This window comes from Hemicordylus capensis, chromosome 11 (genome assembly GCF_027244095.1).
Source record: "Hemicordylus capensis ecotype Gifberg chromosome 11, rHemCap1.1.pri, whole genome shotgun sequence".
NCBI lineage: Eukaryota > Metazoa > Chordata > Lepidosauria > Squamata > Cordylidae > Hemicordylus > Hemicordylus capensis.
The window spans coordinates 16,684,325-16,701,032 of record NC_069667.1 but is presented as its reverse complement, the minus strand read 5'-3'; the positions used below and the strand labels follow the sequence as shown (position 1 = coordinate 16,701,032).

General features: G+C 47.4%; 1 protein-coding gene across 7 annotated transcripts in view; it reads right to left on the bottom strand.

The window, feature by feature from the left end:
• Positions 1–16,708, bottom strand: part of PLS3 (plastin 3) — a 59,015-nt gene that overhangs the window by 2,253 nt on the left and 40,054 nt on the right. For 6 of the 7 annotated variants that reach the window (XM_053274286.1, XM_053274284.1, XM_053274285.1 and 3 more), the window contains 12 exons: positions 16,493–16,625; positions 14,232–14,313; positions 13,318–13,483; positions 12,156–12,298; positions 10,152–10,178; positions 9,903–9,998; positions 8,653–8,848; positions 7,450–7,528; positions 6,403–6,517; positions 4,850–4,983; positions 4,359–4,482; positions 1,002–1,126 (listed from right to left, as the gene is read on the bottom strand). In XM_053274286.1, coding sequence (XP_053130261.1) covers positions 1,002–1,126; positions 4,359–4,482; positions 4,850–4,983; positions 6,403–6,517; positions 7,450–7,528; positions 8,653–8,848; positions 9,903–9,998; positions 10,152–10,178; positions 12,156–12,298; positions 13,318–13,483; positions 14,232–14,313; positions 16,493–16,625 — 1,420 coding nt within the window. The remainder of the gene's footprint in view (positions 1–1,001; positions 1,127–4,358; positions 4,483–4,849; positions 4,984–6,402; positions 6,518–7,449; positions 7,529–8,652; positions 8,849–9,902; positions 9,999–10,151; positions 10,179–12,155; positions 12,299–13,317; positions 13,484–14,231; positions 14,314–16,492; positions 16,626–16,708) is intronic. The other variant, XM_053274280.1, reaches the window with a different exon arrangement.

The following is a 16,708-nucleotide window of genomic DNA, read 5'->3' as shown; positions in this document are numbered from 1 at the left end:
GCAAGGAGACACCAGTGGTGATTCTCTTGTACTCAGCAGGGGGAGAGCAACTGGCCTTCTCCAACCCCAGCACAGCATCCCTCCAGTGGCGGCTGCTGGTGTCTACCGTATGTCTCTTAGATTCTGAGCCTTGGGAATTGTCTTATATCTGTTTCTGTGTGAGCCACTTTATGAACTTTTTGTTCTTGTTGAGAAGCATTATATAAGAACAGCCCTGCTGGATCAGGCTCAAGGCCCATCTACTCCAACATCCTGTTTCACACAATGACCACCAGGTGCCTCTGAGAACCCCACAGGCAAGAGGGGAGGGCATGCCCCCTTTCCTGTTGTTGCTCCCCTGCAACCGGTATTTAGAGACATTCTGCCTCTGGGGCTGGAGGTGGCCTATAGCCCTCAGGAGATATAAAGATATAGATATATTTACTTATTTCATTTTATATCCCGCTCTTCCTCCAAGGAGCCCAGAGCGGTGTACTACATACTTAAGTTTCTCCTCACAACAACCCTGTGAAGTAGGTTAGGCTGAGAGAGAAGTGACTGGCCCAGAGCCACCCAGCAAGTCTCATGGCTGAATGGGGATTTGAACTCGGGTCTCCCTGGTCCTAGTCCAGCACTCTAACCACTACACCACGCTGGCTCTATCGTAGCCATTGACAGACCTGTCCTCCATGAATTTGTGTAAGCTCCTCTTAAAGCCAACAAGGTTGCTGGCTGTCACCACATCTTGTGGCAGAGAATTCCACAAGCTGATTATGCATTGTGTGAAAAAGTACTGCCATTAGTTGGCCATGAATTTCTTGGCAATCAGTTTCATGGGATGACCCCTGCTTCTAGTGTTACGCGAGGGGGATATAAGCATTCGTAAAAACAACATCTGGGAGCAACACATTCAAAATCGATTCTCTGGTTGTCTGAAGAAGTTTTTCATTTGCCTGAAAACTCCTCTCCCTGAAAAGAAATGCCCATCTTTGCCCATAGTCAATAGATGTGGAGTGGCTTACTTGGCATTACTGTGTTTATCTTCCTCTGACAGATCTCCTGTTTTGACAAGGTCATAGTTTATACAACCAGGCTGAATGGCATCAATTAAATCCACGACCGGCAAACTGCTGCTGATGGACTTGTCCTAGAGGAAATCAGAGGGGGACGTATGAACATTTTTTAAAGTGGGGGCTCCCTTCTACTGAGCCACTGACCCTCTCCAGCCTCAGCACAGCCTCTTCCCAGCAGCTGGTGCTGGTGCTGGTACCACTGATTGTGGGTCTCTTTGGGATAGGAACGGTCTTCTCATTTCTTTGCTATGTAAACCGCTTCATAATATTTTTTGCTGAAAAGCGGTACACTAATAACAATTAAAATGGGGGTGAAGCAGAATTATACACCAAAAAACACGCCCAACGGCTGAACTGAGAAAACAAATACAATGGAAAAGACAGCTGTTACACTTGGGAAGAATCCACATTTCCCGAGGCCTAATTGCAGAGAGATCCTTCGCTGCCTTATTGGCATCTGCCACACTACCTGTTTCATAGGGCAGCGTCCTTCATTGTAGGGGTGTGCACAAAACCAGTATACCTGGTTCGGGTCTGAACCGGACTCGGACTAGACATGTTCAGTTTTGTGCACACCCAAAACACCCTCGAATAACCACCAGTTCGGTTTGAGTTTGGGAATTTTACTTTTTAAAAAAATAATAATTTAAAAACTGAAACCTGCCGTGGCCATATGTGCATGTGTGGGGGGGAGGTCTCCAGCGGGTCCCCCTTCAGCCTCCCCCCATGTCATTACGGCCCATTCGGGTGGTTTTCAGTAGGGATGTGCAGACAGGTTCGGGGGTTCGAGGTTTTGGTTCAGGGGTTCAATGGTTCGACCCCCAGACCAAACACCATCCAGATCGATAGCCCCCAGAACCAGAACCACCCTGATGGTTCGGGGAGGTTCACGAATTTTACATACTTAAAAAATTATTACCTTGAACATGATCGTCGAGGCGGTGGGGTGTGTGTGGAGATTCCTCCTCCCCCCACCAGCCTTCAAAGCGCACCCCTCGGGCCTCGGGTACCTCGGGCGCACCCCTGGGGCCATTTTTTTGCCCTTGCTAAAAGTGGTGCGGCAGCCAAAATGGCGGCCTCCACACATGCGCAAAAGGCCTCTGTGAGGCCTGGCATGACCCACGGCCTAGCAGAGGCCATTTGCACATGCGCGATGGCTATTTTTGGTTTTTTTAAAATAAATGGCCGCCAAAACAAAAATGGCCACCACGGATGTGCAAATGGCCTCTGTGAAGCCATGGGTCATACCAGGCCTCACAGAGGCCTTTTGAGCATGTGCGGCAGCTGCCATTTGGGCCACTGTGCCATTTTTAGCAAGGGCCGGGAAATGGTCCTAAAAGGCCCAAGGGGTGCGCATTGAAGGCTAGTGGGGGGAGGGGGAATCTCCGCCCCCACTCCTACCCCCGCTGCCTCGATGATCATTTTTAAGGTAATTTTAAAAAATTTAAGTCTTTGAAATTCATGAACCCCCCCACCCTACCCAGACCGGACCAGACCGGGGTGGGTGGGTTTCAAGGGGTGCCAGACCAAACTGGCCCAGTTCCTTTCGAGGCTGGTTCGGCCTTGAACCGAACCGGGCCAGATGGTTCCATGCACATCCCTAATTTTCAGCCCATTCTGGGACTCTGTAGCTGCCATTTTGGAGACCACTGTGCATGCGCCAAGGGCCTCTGAGGAAGTGAGTTTCAGTTAAAAAAAAGACTTCCCCCCCCAAAAAAAATGTAGAACCCCCAAACTAGCTGGAGGTGTTCAGCTTGAGACCGAGCCGAACAGGGACAGGTTCGATCAACATCATTCAACATCGAGCTGGTTCGAATTCGAATCTGTTTGCACACCCCTACTTCACCGTAAGGCCTGGGAGTCCGTTGCGGCTCCCACCAACCATAAGTGTGCCCCCCTGACTAATTGTTTATTGGGCCTGTGCAAAGCTTCAGCCAAAGCTGAAAACTCTGCACAGTCCCTCTGGCAGCAGGCTGAGAGTGCCGTTCTCACTGTGCAGCGCTGTGCCTTGCCCAGTGCCCAAGCGGCAGCCTCCTTTAAGGGTAACAGAGCCCACAAGCCCCTGCACCACCTTGGAAGGCACAGAGTGCTAGGAAGTGTCACCCTTCCCAGCACTTTCCTCCTATTGCTCTCCGGAGGGGGCTCCATCTCTCTTAAAGGGCCCTCCCAGCACTAAGAAAAGGACAGTACTGTGCAGAGGTCAGCACACGGGGAAACGGCTCTCACACTGAAGAAGCTCTTTTGCTTGGAAAACAATGAAGATCACTGAACAGAGAAAGGAATCAAATATTTGCAAAGTTCCCTTTTCTAGAAAGCACCCTATGCCTAACCATCAAAAAACAGATTCTCTGTGAGCCAACTGAGCCAGTAATGTTTTGGAAAAGATGGTACCTTTTGCCTTTGGAGCTGCAAACACACATCCAGGAATTTTAGCTATGTGTGTGGTTGACTGTCATAAAAACAAAGTGAACTTTTTAACCACACACTGCTTTGTTGTTCCAGGAACGTGACCTTGTTATACTGCATGGTTTGGACTGATATAGCTAGTAACTGTGTTTAGGCTGTCCCATATCAGACTCCAGATGGGGGCTCACACCACTGAACTTGCTGCCCTCGCCCGGTATTGGCTTCTCATGAAAATAGCTTCACTAACTCGTGTTCTTTTGTGCCGCTGTTCCTATCGAGATTTGAGATTGGATTTTATCATTATTAGTGAAATTCCCAGGGCATCTGGACGGTTTTTATGTTAAGCTTTTTTTAGAGGATAGAAGTTCTAATAGGTGACATAGTAGCTAAATTTTGTTTTTCAGCATCTAGGGCAAATTTTATGTCCAGTCAATATGGGGAACAATGACAGAATCAGCGATAGTCAGCCTTTGTTGTTTTATCTTGTTGGTCACTGAACATAAGAAAGCCTAACTTGACTTGACATTTGTCTTTGGGTATATTTCTACAAGCATGGAAGATAGAAATCCAGCAAAGGTTAAGGTGTGCCGTCGAGTCGGTGTCGACTCCTGGCGCCCACAGAGCCCTGTGGTTGTCTTTGGTAGAATACAGGAGGGGTTGACCATTGCCTCCTCCCACGCAGTATGAGATGATGCCTTTCTGCATCTTCCTATATCGCTGCTGCCCAATATAGGTGTTTCCCATAGTCCCATGGTCTAGAAAACACACCAGCGGGGATTCAAACTGGCAACCTCTGGCTTGCTAGGCAAGTCATTTCCCCACCGCGCCATTCGGCAGCTCAGAAATCCAGTCCCCTTCCCCTATTTGAAAAGAAAGAGGAAAAGATACACACAGACACACCTTAAAACTCTGGATGGAACTGGATTTCCCAGCTTCCTGCAATGCCCTGTTGACCCAGCATACTATGATGTCGTCATTTGCTTTCTGACCATCCCCAAGATCCTCAAGGACATTCAGGGTATATCTGGAAAAGGCAGGAGAGACAGTCAATACAGGAAGTTGCCTTCTGCTGAGCCAGACCCTGGCCCTCTTAGCGAGGTGTTGTCTGCAGCAACCCTGCCCACCATGGCCTCAGAGAGAGAAGGGTCTTTTATCTATCATATTTATATACCGCCCGATATGTAGAACTCTAGGTGGGGTACATAATCCAAATTACTTTGGATTTCCCCAGCCCTACCTGGAGATGCTGCCAAAGACTAGACCAGGGACGTTCTGCGCGCAAAGCAGAGGCTCTGCCAATGAGCTACAGCTCCTCCAGTGTGACACCTGTCCCTGGAAGCAGGTAAAGACCAGCCCGAGGCGCACGGCCTGCAAACCAGGCTTAAGCATACCTTCGCATCAGCTGCCACATTAGAGCCAGCGTGAGAGTGGGGTTCCCATCGTTGAGGTCCTGCCCGCCAATGCCCACCAGGGAGAATTTGGCTGGGTGCCTCCCTAAGTCGACGGCATAGTTACAGTTTTCTAGCTGTGCATGCAAAAAAGAAAGAAAGAGGGGGGGAAAGGGAGAATTGTGAGAAGAGGGAGAAATGGGGTAAGATTTTGGGTCGTTGTATGAAAGCTGCCCAGTCCAGGATGTTTACTTAGCTGTTCTGCAAAGTTTCAGGTGGAGAGAGATATTTTCCAGCCCTACTGTCTAGCCCAGGGCTACTCAACTTTGGCCCACCTGCAGATGCTGGCCTACAACTCCCATAATCCCTGGCTACTGGCCACTGTGGCGGGGCATTATTGGAGTTGTAGTTCAAAAACAGCTGGGGGGCCAAAGTTGAGCAAGCCTGGTTCTAGACCTTTTCAACTGGAGATGCTAGGGACTTGAACCTGCTCTGCCTCTGTGGGTCCTCCCGTTTCCCACAGTTGCAAAATGTACAGATGACCAATTCAGAAGTGTTCAGAATTTTGTATTACTGAAGCCCTGGATATAGACTAGAGACACATTTTCAAACTGAGATTTAACCTCTGGGATGTTAAATTGAGGATTCACAGAGAGGTCAGTGACAATGAACATGCATCTCTGAAAAGCAGCATGATCAGAGCTGCAAATGCATAGTCACAAGAGTGCATCTGGTGTGGTCTAAGAGGCATTCAATTTGCAGAAAACAAAAGGGAACGGAGTGTGGACCCTGAAACTTGCCCCACAAACGGAATCCTTGGCAATGCACAGGGGTTCCTCAGCAGAAAAACCATCTCTGGTTCAGAAAACACATCACACCAGAGAAGCTCGAACCTGGGTCCCCAGATGCTATTGGACTACAACTCCCATCAACCCCAGCCACAATGGTCTTGGATCATTGTGGCCGGGGATGATGGGAGCTGGAGTCCAAGAACATCAGGTGACCCAGGACTGAGAACTCCTGCACAAAACAAAGGTTCAGCATTACAGGTAGAAGCCTCAGACTTGTGTGAGATGGGAGAGACAACCAAAGGTTCTGGTTCGGTTTTGTTTTTAATAAACTGTAGTTTCCCGATTCATCCAAATTAGTTTAGCTCAGGGATAGGCAACCGTGACTCTCCAGTTGTTGCTGAACTACAATTCCCATCATCCCCAGCCACAACAGACTGTAGCTGGGGATGATGGGAGCTGTAGTTCAGCAACCGCTTGAGAGCTAACAAGCTAGACCAGAGGTAGGCAACCTTGGGTCTCCTGGCTGTCCACTTTGGTTTGTACCAGCCACAGTTTCCAAAATCAGGGTGAAATAAGAAATCTTGGTTTGAGCCAACAGAACCACAAGGGCTTTAGACATCCTTCCCTTGTGCCAGCTTATGCTTATAGCACTAAATTACAGTTTAGCGTCACAATGCATCTGAACTGAGTCACAATATATCAAAGTTTCTCCAGGGGAGGAACGTCCAGAAAGCACTGGGGAGCAAGGTAACCAGCCATTTTTACCTTTTTCATGTTCGCGCCCAGTTTTGGGTACGGGGGCTTGTTGACTTTATTCCAGTCTACGGGAACTTTGATCTTTTCATAGAGCTGCAAGATCACCAGCGCATCCTGCAGGTCACTAAAAAAAGAAAAACGCAGTTACCACCACTAGAAACATAGGGAGCTGCATATACGGAGTCAGATCATTGGTCATCTAGCTCAGTATTGTCTACACAGACTGGCAACAGCTTCTCCAAGGTTGCAGGCAGGAATTGCTGCTGCTCTGAGTTCCAAGTTCCCTCCCTGGCATCTCTAAGATAGGGCTGAGAGAGATTCCTGCTTGCAACCTTGGAGAAGCCGCTGCCAGTCTGTGTAGACAATACTAAGCTAGATGGACCCATGGTCTGACTCAGTATATGGCAGCTTCCTATGTTCCTAGGAGAGGAGAGCAGGTCTTGTGGTAGCAAGCATGATTTGCCTCCCTTAGCTAAGCAGGGTCCACCCTGCATTCATATGAATGGGAACTAGAAGTGTAAGCACTGTAAGATATTCCCCACAGGGGATGGAGCCGCTCTTGGAAAAACATCTAGGCTCCAAGTTCCCTCCCTGGCATCTCCATGATAGGGCAGAGAGCAATTCCAAACCTCCTATTGGAACCTTCTGCATGCAAGCATGAGTACCAGTTGCACGAGTACCAGTTGCAGGGGAGTAACAGCAGGAGAATGGGCATGCCCTCAACTCCTGCCTGTGGCTTCCAGCGGCATCTGGTGGGCCACTGTGTGAAACAGGATGCTGGACTAGATGGGCATTCTTGGGCCTGATCCAGCAGGGCTGTTCTTATGTTCTTAGGTGCTCTTCCCAGAGCGGCTCCATCCCCTCAGGGGAATATCTTACATCTCCCATTCAGATGCAACCAGAGTGGACCCTGCTTAGCAAAGGGGACAAGTCATGCTTGCTACCACCAGACCAGCACATTTTTGCTGCTTTTAAAAAGGGCAAGCAGCTCTGCTCTAGCCTGTTCCGGAACCCAGCATTTCTAGCAAGCAGACACCATCGAGTGCCATGACCTACGAGTAGAGATGGTTCACGTGGGGGTTGACACCCAGGGAGTTTATCCAGTTGCGGAACGTTCTTTCTTCTCGGGTCTCACCTACACAAACAAAGTGAGACAGAGTTCATTGCATTCAATTGTTTAAGGGATTCAAGTGCTGCCTATCTGCTCGTAGAAGTACTCAGGGTTGCTTCCAAATAAAAACAAGGTTACAAAACCTCTGAACAAAGCAACAGATAAAACTGAAATGCCGTATCTGCCCAAACAGAAGATGACTCTGAATTTAAGACAACCCCCTTAAAAAATAGAGGTTAAATTTAGATTATACCCGCATTTACCCAGAAGGTAGGGGATTCTGAATTTAAGATGACTCCCTGATTTCTAACATCAAGGAACTTGGGGAAAACCTAGTCTTGGATTCAGGTAAATACAGTATACACAAAACCACACTGGCTAAAGTCAAGCCAACCGAATCAGTATTAAAATCTCAAGCAGATAGGACAGGGTGAGGGTGCTGCTGCACCATGGCCGGGAAGGTGAGAAGCCCCACCAAACAATCCGGAGTCGGAGCCAATGAAAGATCACTGACAGCAACTGGCGTGTCAACAGTAGGATGTGAAAATTGATTAGAACGTGAATAGATTCGACTCAAATCTGGGTGATTTGAGTTATTTCAATTCAAATAAAATAATCCATTAAAACGGCAATTAGATATGAATTCGAATTGAATTTTCAAAATTTGATTCAAATTCGATCCAAGGGCCATTTGAAGAAAGAGGCAAGGAAAACCTATTGGTGCTGAATAAGTGGGTATTAGTTTTATTTTGTATGGCCTGACGCTTGTTCAAGCATATGCTCTTCTTGAGAGGCAACTGTAAAAGCACACAACATGTAAGGACAATCATGACTAAGCTTACACAATGACAGAAACTGCAAAACTTCCACATCCAAAGCATTAAATCATCAGTGCGTAATCCTATTGCTTGCCTAAAAACTGTAGACCCCCAAAAAAAATTCTTATAAAAGTAAACCATTTGTAAACAGCACACCATAGATTACTATGCAAATACGAAGATATTTCCAGCTTAAATGGCCAAGGCCTCCCTCTAGCTGGTGGGCCATCCGCCCGACTCCTGGAGGTGGTGGGCACCTGAATGAACACTCCTCTCAGAGAGCCAAGATCTTCCGGCTCCCTTCCCTCCATTCAGCAGGGTTCCTCTCACCTTCCAGGAGTGTCCAGTCAATGTCCTGATTCTCAGGTTTGGTGAGTGCCGGGTACTTGTTGAACAAGTTGGCAACAAAGGCCAAGTTCAGCTTGGGGTTGCCGCTCACAACGTCGGTGGGGGTGACGAACTGCCGGCAGCCCAGCCTGTCGGCCTGCTGGAGCATACACTCCGCCCTCTTCAGGTCGTCCTTCTCCTGAAAGGGTAGAAGGGGCACAATCAGAGACCAAAGACCTTCCTACGACTCCTCACACTGCTCCGATATGTAGGGGCCTGAATGCCCAGTTCTACTGGGTCAGAGTTGTCTTCACTTTTCTACATGCAAGGACTTCTCAACACTGCAGCCAAGGAAGCTGGGACAACAGCTTAAATGGAGGAGAGCTGGCCTTGCGGTAGCAAGCATGAATTGTCCCCTTTGCTAAGCAGGGTCTGCCCTGGTTTGCATTTGAATGGGAGATGACATGTGTGAGGGCTGTGAGATCTTCCCCTTAGGGGATAGGGCCATAGCTCAGGGAAGAGCATCTGCAAGCTTCCATGCAGAAGGTTCCAAGTTCTCTCTCTGGCATCTCCAAATAGGGCTGGGAGAGACTCCTGCTTGTAGGAGAAAGCCGCTGACAGTTTTTTGTTGTTGTTTAGGAGAAAGCTGCTGCCAGTCTGTGCAGACAATACTTAGCTAGATGGACCAATGGTCTGACTTGGTAGAAGGCAGCTTCCTATGCTCCTAAAAACTGCCCTACCCAGCTGGGGCTTAGCCGATGATCAAGCTCCCTGCCACCTACCTTATTTTTAACTCACACATGATCAGAAAATGGGAAGGAGTGCTGCTCCCAAACAGTGTTCCCGCTAATCTTTTTCATCCATGTGCAGAATGAGTTTTGTTCTGGGTGGCAGTATCAAGGCAGTGTTTGCGCATGTGCATTCAGAGTGGGGCCTTCCCAATTCAACCTGAACAGGATCTAGAATTAACTACTTGTGGGGGTGCGCACATGCGCATGACTTAGAGGGAATGCTGCTCCCGAACTAGGATAGGACGCATCTCCTATTCAAATTCTGATTGTGCCTATGAGCCCAGATTCTACTTCCAGTCAGTTTCACTGGGTGTCCTAGTATTATGAGAAAAGCAGAAAAACTTCTCTCTCTCTCTCTCTACATCATTCCTTTTCAGTACTGTTTGGTATTAATGCAAAACCAGACAGCGAAATGCCCCGTGACTTTGTAGATCCACAACAGGCAACAAAACGGATACTTACATTGAAGCCAGACATGCTGATGTCAATCTGAGGCTCTCCTTCCTTCTGCCCTTTGGGTGCAATTTGGTTGAGGAGATGGTAATATGCCCTGGAGTCCTGGAGCAGATTAAATGAGAACAGAGTCAGCTGGTGACTTCACAACTGCACCACTGGACAGACACAATACTTGGTCCCGTTAAATTAGATGAGGGGCCGATCTTAAGATCAAGCCACCACATTAAACCGCGGAAGTAGAAATTGCTTCTGTACCTTAACAGAGTTACCGAAGTCATAAAGCTTGCAAAACCAAAGCGTGCAAAAGCAAGGAAAAGGGAGGGCGAGAGGGTGAAAGGAAGCACGGCAGAGATCCAGGAAGCATAAGAGAGAAGGAGAGAAGAAAATTACAGAGGTTAAGTGTTTCCTTGCTGTGTTTGGAGTGAAACAACCTTTAACTTGTCCAGCACATCATCATCATTCACATTTTATATCCCGCTCTTCCTCTAAGGAGCCCAGAGCGGTGTACTACATACTTGAGTTTCTCTTTCACAACAACCCTGTGAAGTAGTTTAGGCTGAGAGAGAAGTGACTGGCCCAGAGTCACCCAGCAAGTATCATGGCTGAATGGGGATTTGAACTCGGGTCTCCCTGGTCCTAGTCCTGCATTCTAGCCACTACACCATGATATTTCATATAGGGCAGGGGTTCTCAAACTTAGGTGCCCAGATGATGCTGGACTACAACGTCACAACAAGTTGTAAGAGACACAAATGCCCAGGCTAAGCTACAAATGCCTCACATCATTGCCAGGGGAATGCCAAATATCTGAACATGTCCCATCCATAGTCAGAACTCTGCACATGCAGCATTATTTTGCAGGAGTGAAGAAGCCAACCCTCTTCGAAACTCAGCTTTGACTTTGCTTTTGAAAAATCAAGTTTCTAGTCCTCCTGATGGCTTCGACATGTGCCAAAAGCACCTACTGAAGTCTCAGAAGCCAGAAAGACGGCTCAGTAAGATTTCCAGTCGTGAGGCAGAATGCAGCCGCCGGCAAGTCTGTCTCTCTCCATGATTAGCAAAATCAGACTGATGAAAGTGTGCTCAATGGGCGTGATGCACCTGGGCCACAGAATCCTGTTTTTTGAAAGAATGACAGGCACACAGCCCTGCCCACACTTTGCTGGGCAAAGACAAACAGTTCCCAGCCTCTGGCTGTTAAAAGAAGAGCAAGTCAGACACCTGGAGGGATGCTAAAGGAACTTGACAACCACGGACCCCCAAATCACAGAGCTAAAGGCATCAGTTTGGGCTTGCTCACTGTGGCATCACGGCTGCCCACTGTGGGACAAATCCATGGTGGCAAATCCACATGGCAAGCTGTTCCTGCGAAGGAGCTTTCTGCCCAGCTCTCCCACACCAGTGTGAACTCAGCATCCCTCCAGGGGCTGTGGCTGGTCTCTATCTTATGCTTCATTTTAAGACCGCGAGACCTTTGGGGACAGGGAGCCCTTTTAGTTATTTATATCTCTGAAAACTACTTTGAGGACTTCTGTTGAAGAGCGGTATATAAATATTCGTCGTATTTGTATCCTGCAAAATAAGAGGGCATTTTCGTCTCGGAGAGACCACATTACTCCTTTGCTGATGGAGTTACACTGGCTCCCAAGACAGCGGCATAAGAGGGGAAACCGAGTTGATGCACAGAAGTGGTAGTTACCCTGAGCAAAGAGACACCTTTTCGAAGTGGTGATTCTCTTTATTGAGCAGGGGGATTGCAACTGGCCCTGTCCGTCCCCAGCACAGCATCCCTCCAGTGGCTGTTGCTGGTGTCTTTCTTTCTTTTTAGATTGTGAGGGATCCCTCTTTATTTGTTCTTATTTCTCTATATAAACTACTTTGGGAACTTTTGTTGAAAAGCAATGTATAAATATCCGTAGTAGTAGTATTAAAAGAGAAATTCCACACCTTTAAAGTCATGTTGGTGTACACCATTTGCTATTTTTATTCTGTGCTAAAATAAGGGGTTTTAAAAAGGAAATGAGAGCACTTTCTGAAAAGGCTGAAATGTCGTCCTATCCTTTTCAAGAGACTGCTAGAACAGTTTGGAGAGTTTGCACTCGGTGCTTCTTCACATGAAATGTTTGGGTTCCCAGGGAGAGAGGTCTGCTCCAGACTCCCTCCCCACCTCCTGGTGCAGTGATACTGCAAAGATCTCCATGGAAATCCTGGCTCAGACATATTCCTATCACCCCTTCTCTCCCCCGGCCTCCCTGGTACCTTGATCTCCGAGCTGAAGTTGTTGATCTTGTGCCAGCCAGCATTTTCCAAGTGGAAGTTGGCCCACCTCAAGAGGAGTTCTTCTGGGGACAGCTTCATCAGGTCTTCCAAGGTTTCCCCTTCTTGAAGCAAGGCAGCCAAGGCTGGAAAAGAACCGGCACCAATGAATGCAGAGAAGGATGCTTGAAGATGTGAAATTCAGCCAATCAAACTGGATGAGCGTTTAAGAGGGGCGCACCCAATCAATATCACATTTAGGGGAGGAAGAAAATCTCCCCACTCCCCTGCTCCGAGGTACACCAACTCTGACATAAAAGTAAAGTTGTGCCATCGAGTTGGTGTCAGCTCCTGGCGCCCACAGAACCCTGTGGTTTTCTTTGGTAGAATACAGGAAGGGTTTACCATTGCCTTCTCCCACACAGTATAAGAGGATGCCTTTCAGCATCTTCCTGTATCGCTGCTGCCCGATATAGGTGTTTCTCATAGTCTGGGAAACATACCAGCGGGGATTCGAACGGGCAACATCTTGCTCCCTAGGCAAGTTACTTCATAAAATCACAAATGAAAACATTCTGGGTAAAGTGAAATATATATAGTGTACTGGGATCTAAATAGATCACAAAAAAGCCAAAAAAGGATCCCTCATAAAATAACCAATAGATCGAGATAGACCACAGTAAGATAGAAATTGCTATATTGTGAAATATATACAATATGAATCAATTAAATATGGTTCATTGGGTCACCATAGTGTACGTGGACCTCTTTATTACCAACTAGTTTATAAACTTCATGTGCTCTGAGGACTAGCATTGCCGTGACAAAAATGGCGGCTCAAATAGACAAATCGATTCGAGCTCGAATCTAGGGTGATTCAATTCAACCTCGAATCTGGTCAGTGCCCATAAGGGTGATTCAATTCAAGGTTAAATCTCTCGAATCAACCAGATTTGAGTTGTATCCATTCAGCCACAAATTGATTGGCGCATCTCTATTAACCACTACTCACACTGGCTTTCTCAGCCGTGCTTCACTCCCCGCCAAAGTGATCAGTGTTGCCCCAAAACGGAAAGAAATCCTGAAATGTGCAAAGCAACCCCTGATGTGCAAATAAAATCCCTTGCCAAGCTCTCCAGGTGGGAAGAGTTCAGGCTCGGTTTACCTTCGTTTTTGCTCAGCTCTATGTCTGCAAACAAGCCGATCTTGATAGTCTGCCAGAGGAGGCCCAGGACCAGATGTGGTTTCCCTTCCCTCAAGTCCTCCGCTCCAATGTTGACCACGTGGCACCCGATGGCCGAGGCCGAGTTCAGGGCCAGGTTCAGATTCTCCTGCAGATGGAAAGGCTCAGTTAGGAGAGTCCGAAGGTGCTGGAGGACAGAGTCTCTCCTGGCTGGGACTCAGTTCCCCCTTCGGTTGACTGGGCCCATCCCAGGCTTGCAATGCCCCCAAATTACAGAAGAGATCTTTCCCCGCCACTGCTAGAAGCAATTTTTGAATTAAACTGTGTGTTAACGCTCAGGAGTGCTGGAAGGCTCAAAATTATTTCAATATTTCTGAAAACGCACATTCCAATAATTCTACTTTGTCCTGTTAAGCTACCTGATATTGTCCTGAATTCACTTGTAACTTGCTAAACTTGTACCTGGTCTGTGCCTGCAACAGACTGAGGGCGGAAAGAGTTAACCCCCAAACCACACTCCTGAAGCTTTTTTAATTTTATTTTTTAAAAGTCAAAATGGAAGGGCAAACTCTGAGTTTAATGAAACCCTAGCTCCACTCAGCCCCAGTAAGATTGTCTTCCAAAACACCATGCCAGACTGCTTTTCCTATTTAATAAGCCTCACACACAACTGCACTCATCTACGGATCCTGTTCCTGGACCTCGATTCATATTTACAGAGCACTGTTCCTTTAAAGTGAGGCTCCCTTTCAACGTTGGGCACAGCACAAAGGCCCTTCAATTATTAAAGGCAGACAAAACTCATGTCTCTCTTGGCAATTCCCCTGGATCAGTGAACAAATCCAGCATTATTTAAACCCTCTGGAAAGAGAGAAGATGGAACAGGATCTCCCCACCTGAATTATGAATGGCGTTAGCTTCTTCTTGTTGATTGCTCTTTCGTCAATTGTGTCAGGAACGGACAGGTTGATCATTTTACTGGTGGTTGTGGGGGGAAATAAGAGAATATTCAAGTTAAATCCTGTCTCTTTCACGTCTCAGGAAAAGGCAGCAGCAAAAAAAGGCAGCAGCAAAGCAGCACCCATGGAACTAATAGTTAAACCTGATAAAAGCAACCATTTGCCCAAACAAGTGCAGAAAGATAACAACAACAAATATTTATATACTGCTTTTCAACAAAAGTTTCCAAAGTGGTTTACAAAGAGAAAACTATAAATAAATAAGGAAGGGAAGGGAAAGGATGGTGAGAAGGAAGGAAAGATCCCGGTCCTCAAAAGGCTCACAATCTAAAAATAAACTTAAGATAGACACCAGCAACAGCCACTGGAGGGATGCTGTGCTGGGGATGGATAAGGCCAGTTATTCTCCCCCTGCGAAATAAAGAGAATCACCACACTAAAAAGGTGCCCCTTTGCCCAGTTAGCAGAGGCGATTAGGAGTCTGAGTTCTCCACAATATTTTAAAACTAATCAGCATCTGTTTTGGTGAAACAATATTATTATTATTACTATTAATTTGATTTCTATACCGCCCTTCCAAAAATGGCTCAGGGCGGTTTACACAGAGAAATAACAAACAAATAAGATGGATCCCTTTCCCCAAAGGGCTCACAATCTAAAAAGAAACTTAAGATAGACACCAGCAACAGTCACTGGAGGTACTATGCAGCGGGTGGAGAGGGCCAGTTACTCTCCCCCTGCTCAATAAAGAGAATCACCACGGTAAAAGGTGCCTCTTTGCCCAGTTAGCAGGATATGCAAGGAGTAGGTGTGTTCACATGGGTAAGAACAGGTTAGGACAAACATCCTATCCTAGCTTGGAACCAGGGCACACTCCTGTTTCCAACTGTCTGTGAGTAAAGAGTCAGGGAAAAGAGGGAGTGAGTGGAGTGAGGCCGCTTTGCCCACAGATCATCATCAAGGATTGTCTGGGCGCATGCATCATGCACCCAGATGGTCCGCTGCTGCCCAGGGAGCACTAAGGCGCAGGGATGCACCATCCCCGCCCCCAGATATCCCACAATGCATCATGCGAGTGTGCAGTGCATTGTGGGTATTCCCCCAGCAACAGCCAAGAGCCCGTTCCTGTGCCCGCACCAGCTGGGAGCAGCTCACAGACAATCACTGAGCCCTTCACCTCGGCTAACCAGAGGGCTCCGTAAGTGGGTTTGCTACTGATCCACATGGGATCCCCAGGATCCACACGGATCCCGGCAGTTCTCACAGGCAACTAAGCCTGGTCTTGGCTGCTCGTGAGAACAGCCTCACTATCTGCTAAGCAGCAGCAGGGTTGGAGTGTCTCTATCCTACCCAGCAGCAGTACCGGACTCTTTAATGGTGTCCTATCCTATTGTTGATCATGTGAACGAGCCTTTTGTTTCATTTCGTTATAAAAAGTCTTAACACTTTCACCTTAAAGTATTATAAAAGGGATGTTTATCCTGCCTTTTCACTCACAAGAAGCACTGATGTAACATTCTTCTTTTTATTAATTTACGGAGTTGCCGTATACCGAGTCAGACCATTGGTCTATTCAGCCCAGTATTGTCTACCCAGACTGGCAGCGGCTTCTCCAAGGTTGCAGGCAGGAGTCTCTCTCAGCCCGATCTTGGCGATGCCGCCTGGGAGGGAACTGGGAACCGTCTGCATGCAAAGCAGATGGTCTACCACTGAGCTATGGATTTGGTTGTTTATTTTTAATATGGCTTCTGGATCAAAAGTGGGCTAAGAGACATTAAATAAACAAATTATAAAGATACAGCATAGTACAAGCCATATAAAAGCCCGGGCGGGGCGCGGAGTTCATTTTCAAAGGCTAACAAAACGTTTTTGGCCATTTGCTGAACCGTAGCAGGGAAGCGGCCATTTGGATCTGGGGTGACTACAGAGAAGACCCCGCTCCTAGGAAAGGCTAACTTAGGATGGAATTGAGAGGAAAGCTTCATCAAACAATCTTAAGAGCTGGGGGTCAGGAGGTAGTGACTTGGTGGTGAGGTCCTCCCCCCCCAGCTCCCAGCCACCAATTGTATGCACAAACTCACTGTAAAGACTCATTATTATTATTATTATACTGATGCAGCAGTAACACCCTCCTCTCTCCCTCCAGCTTCCCAGCCACAACCCTAACCCAGACACAATGAAAAGCCCTCTCAGCTCACCACAACACAATCCCGTCCCCCACAGCTTTGAAGAGATCATCAGTGTTCGGGTTCATCGGAATGACATGCCTACAGTCTGGGTCATTTTCCAAGGCTTTGTTTATCCAGTTCACAAAGGCGTATTTTTCTTCCTCTAAAGAGGGGAGAGAGAAAGGTGGTGAATCCACTGTATGTTTACTGCTCAGTCACACACACACACACACACACACTCACACA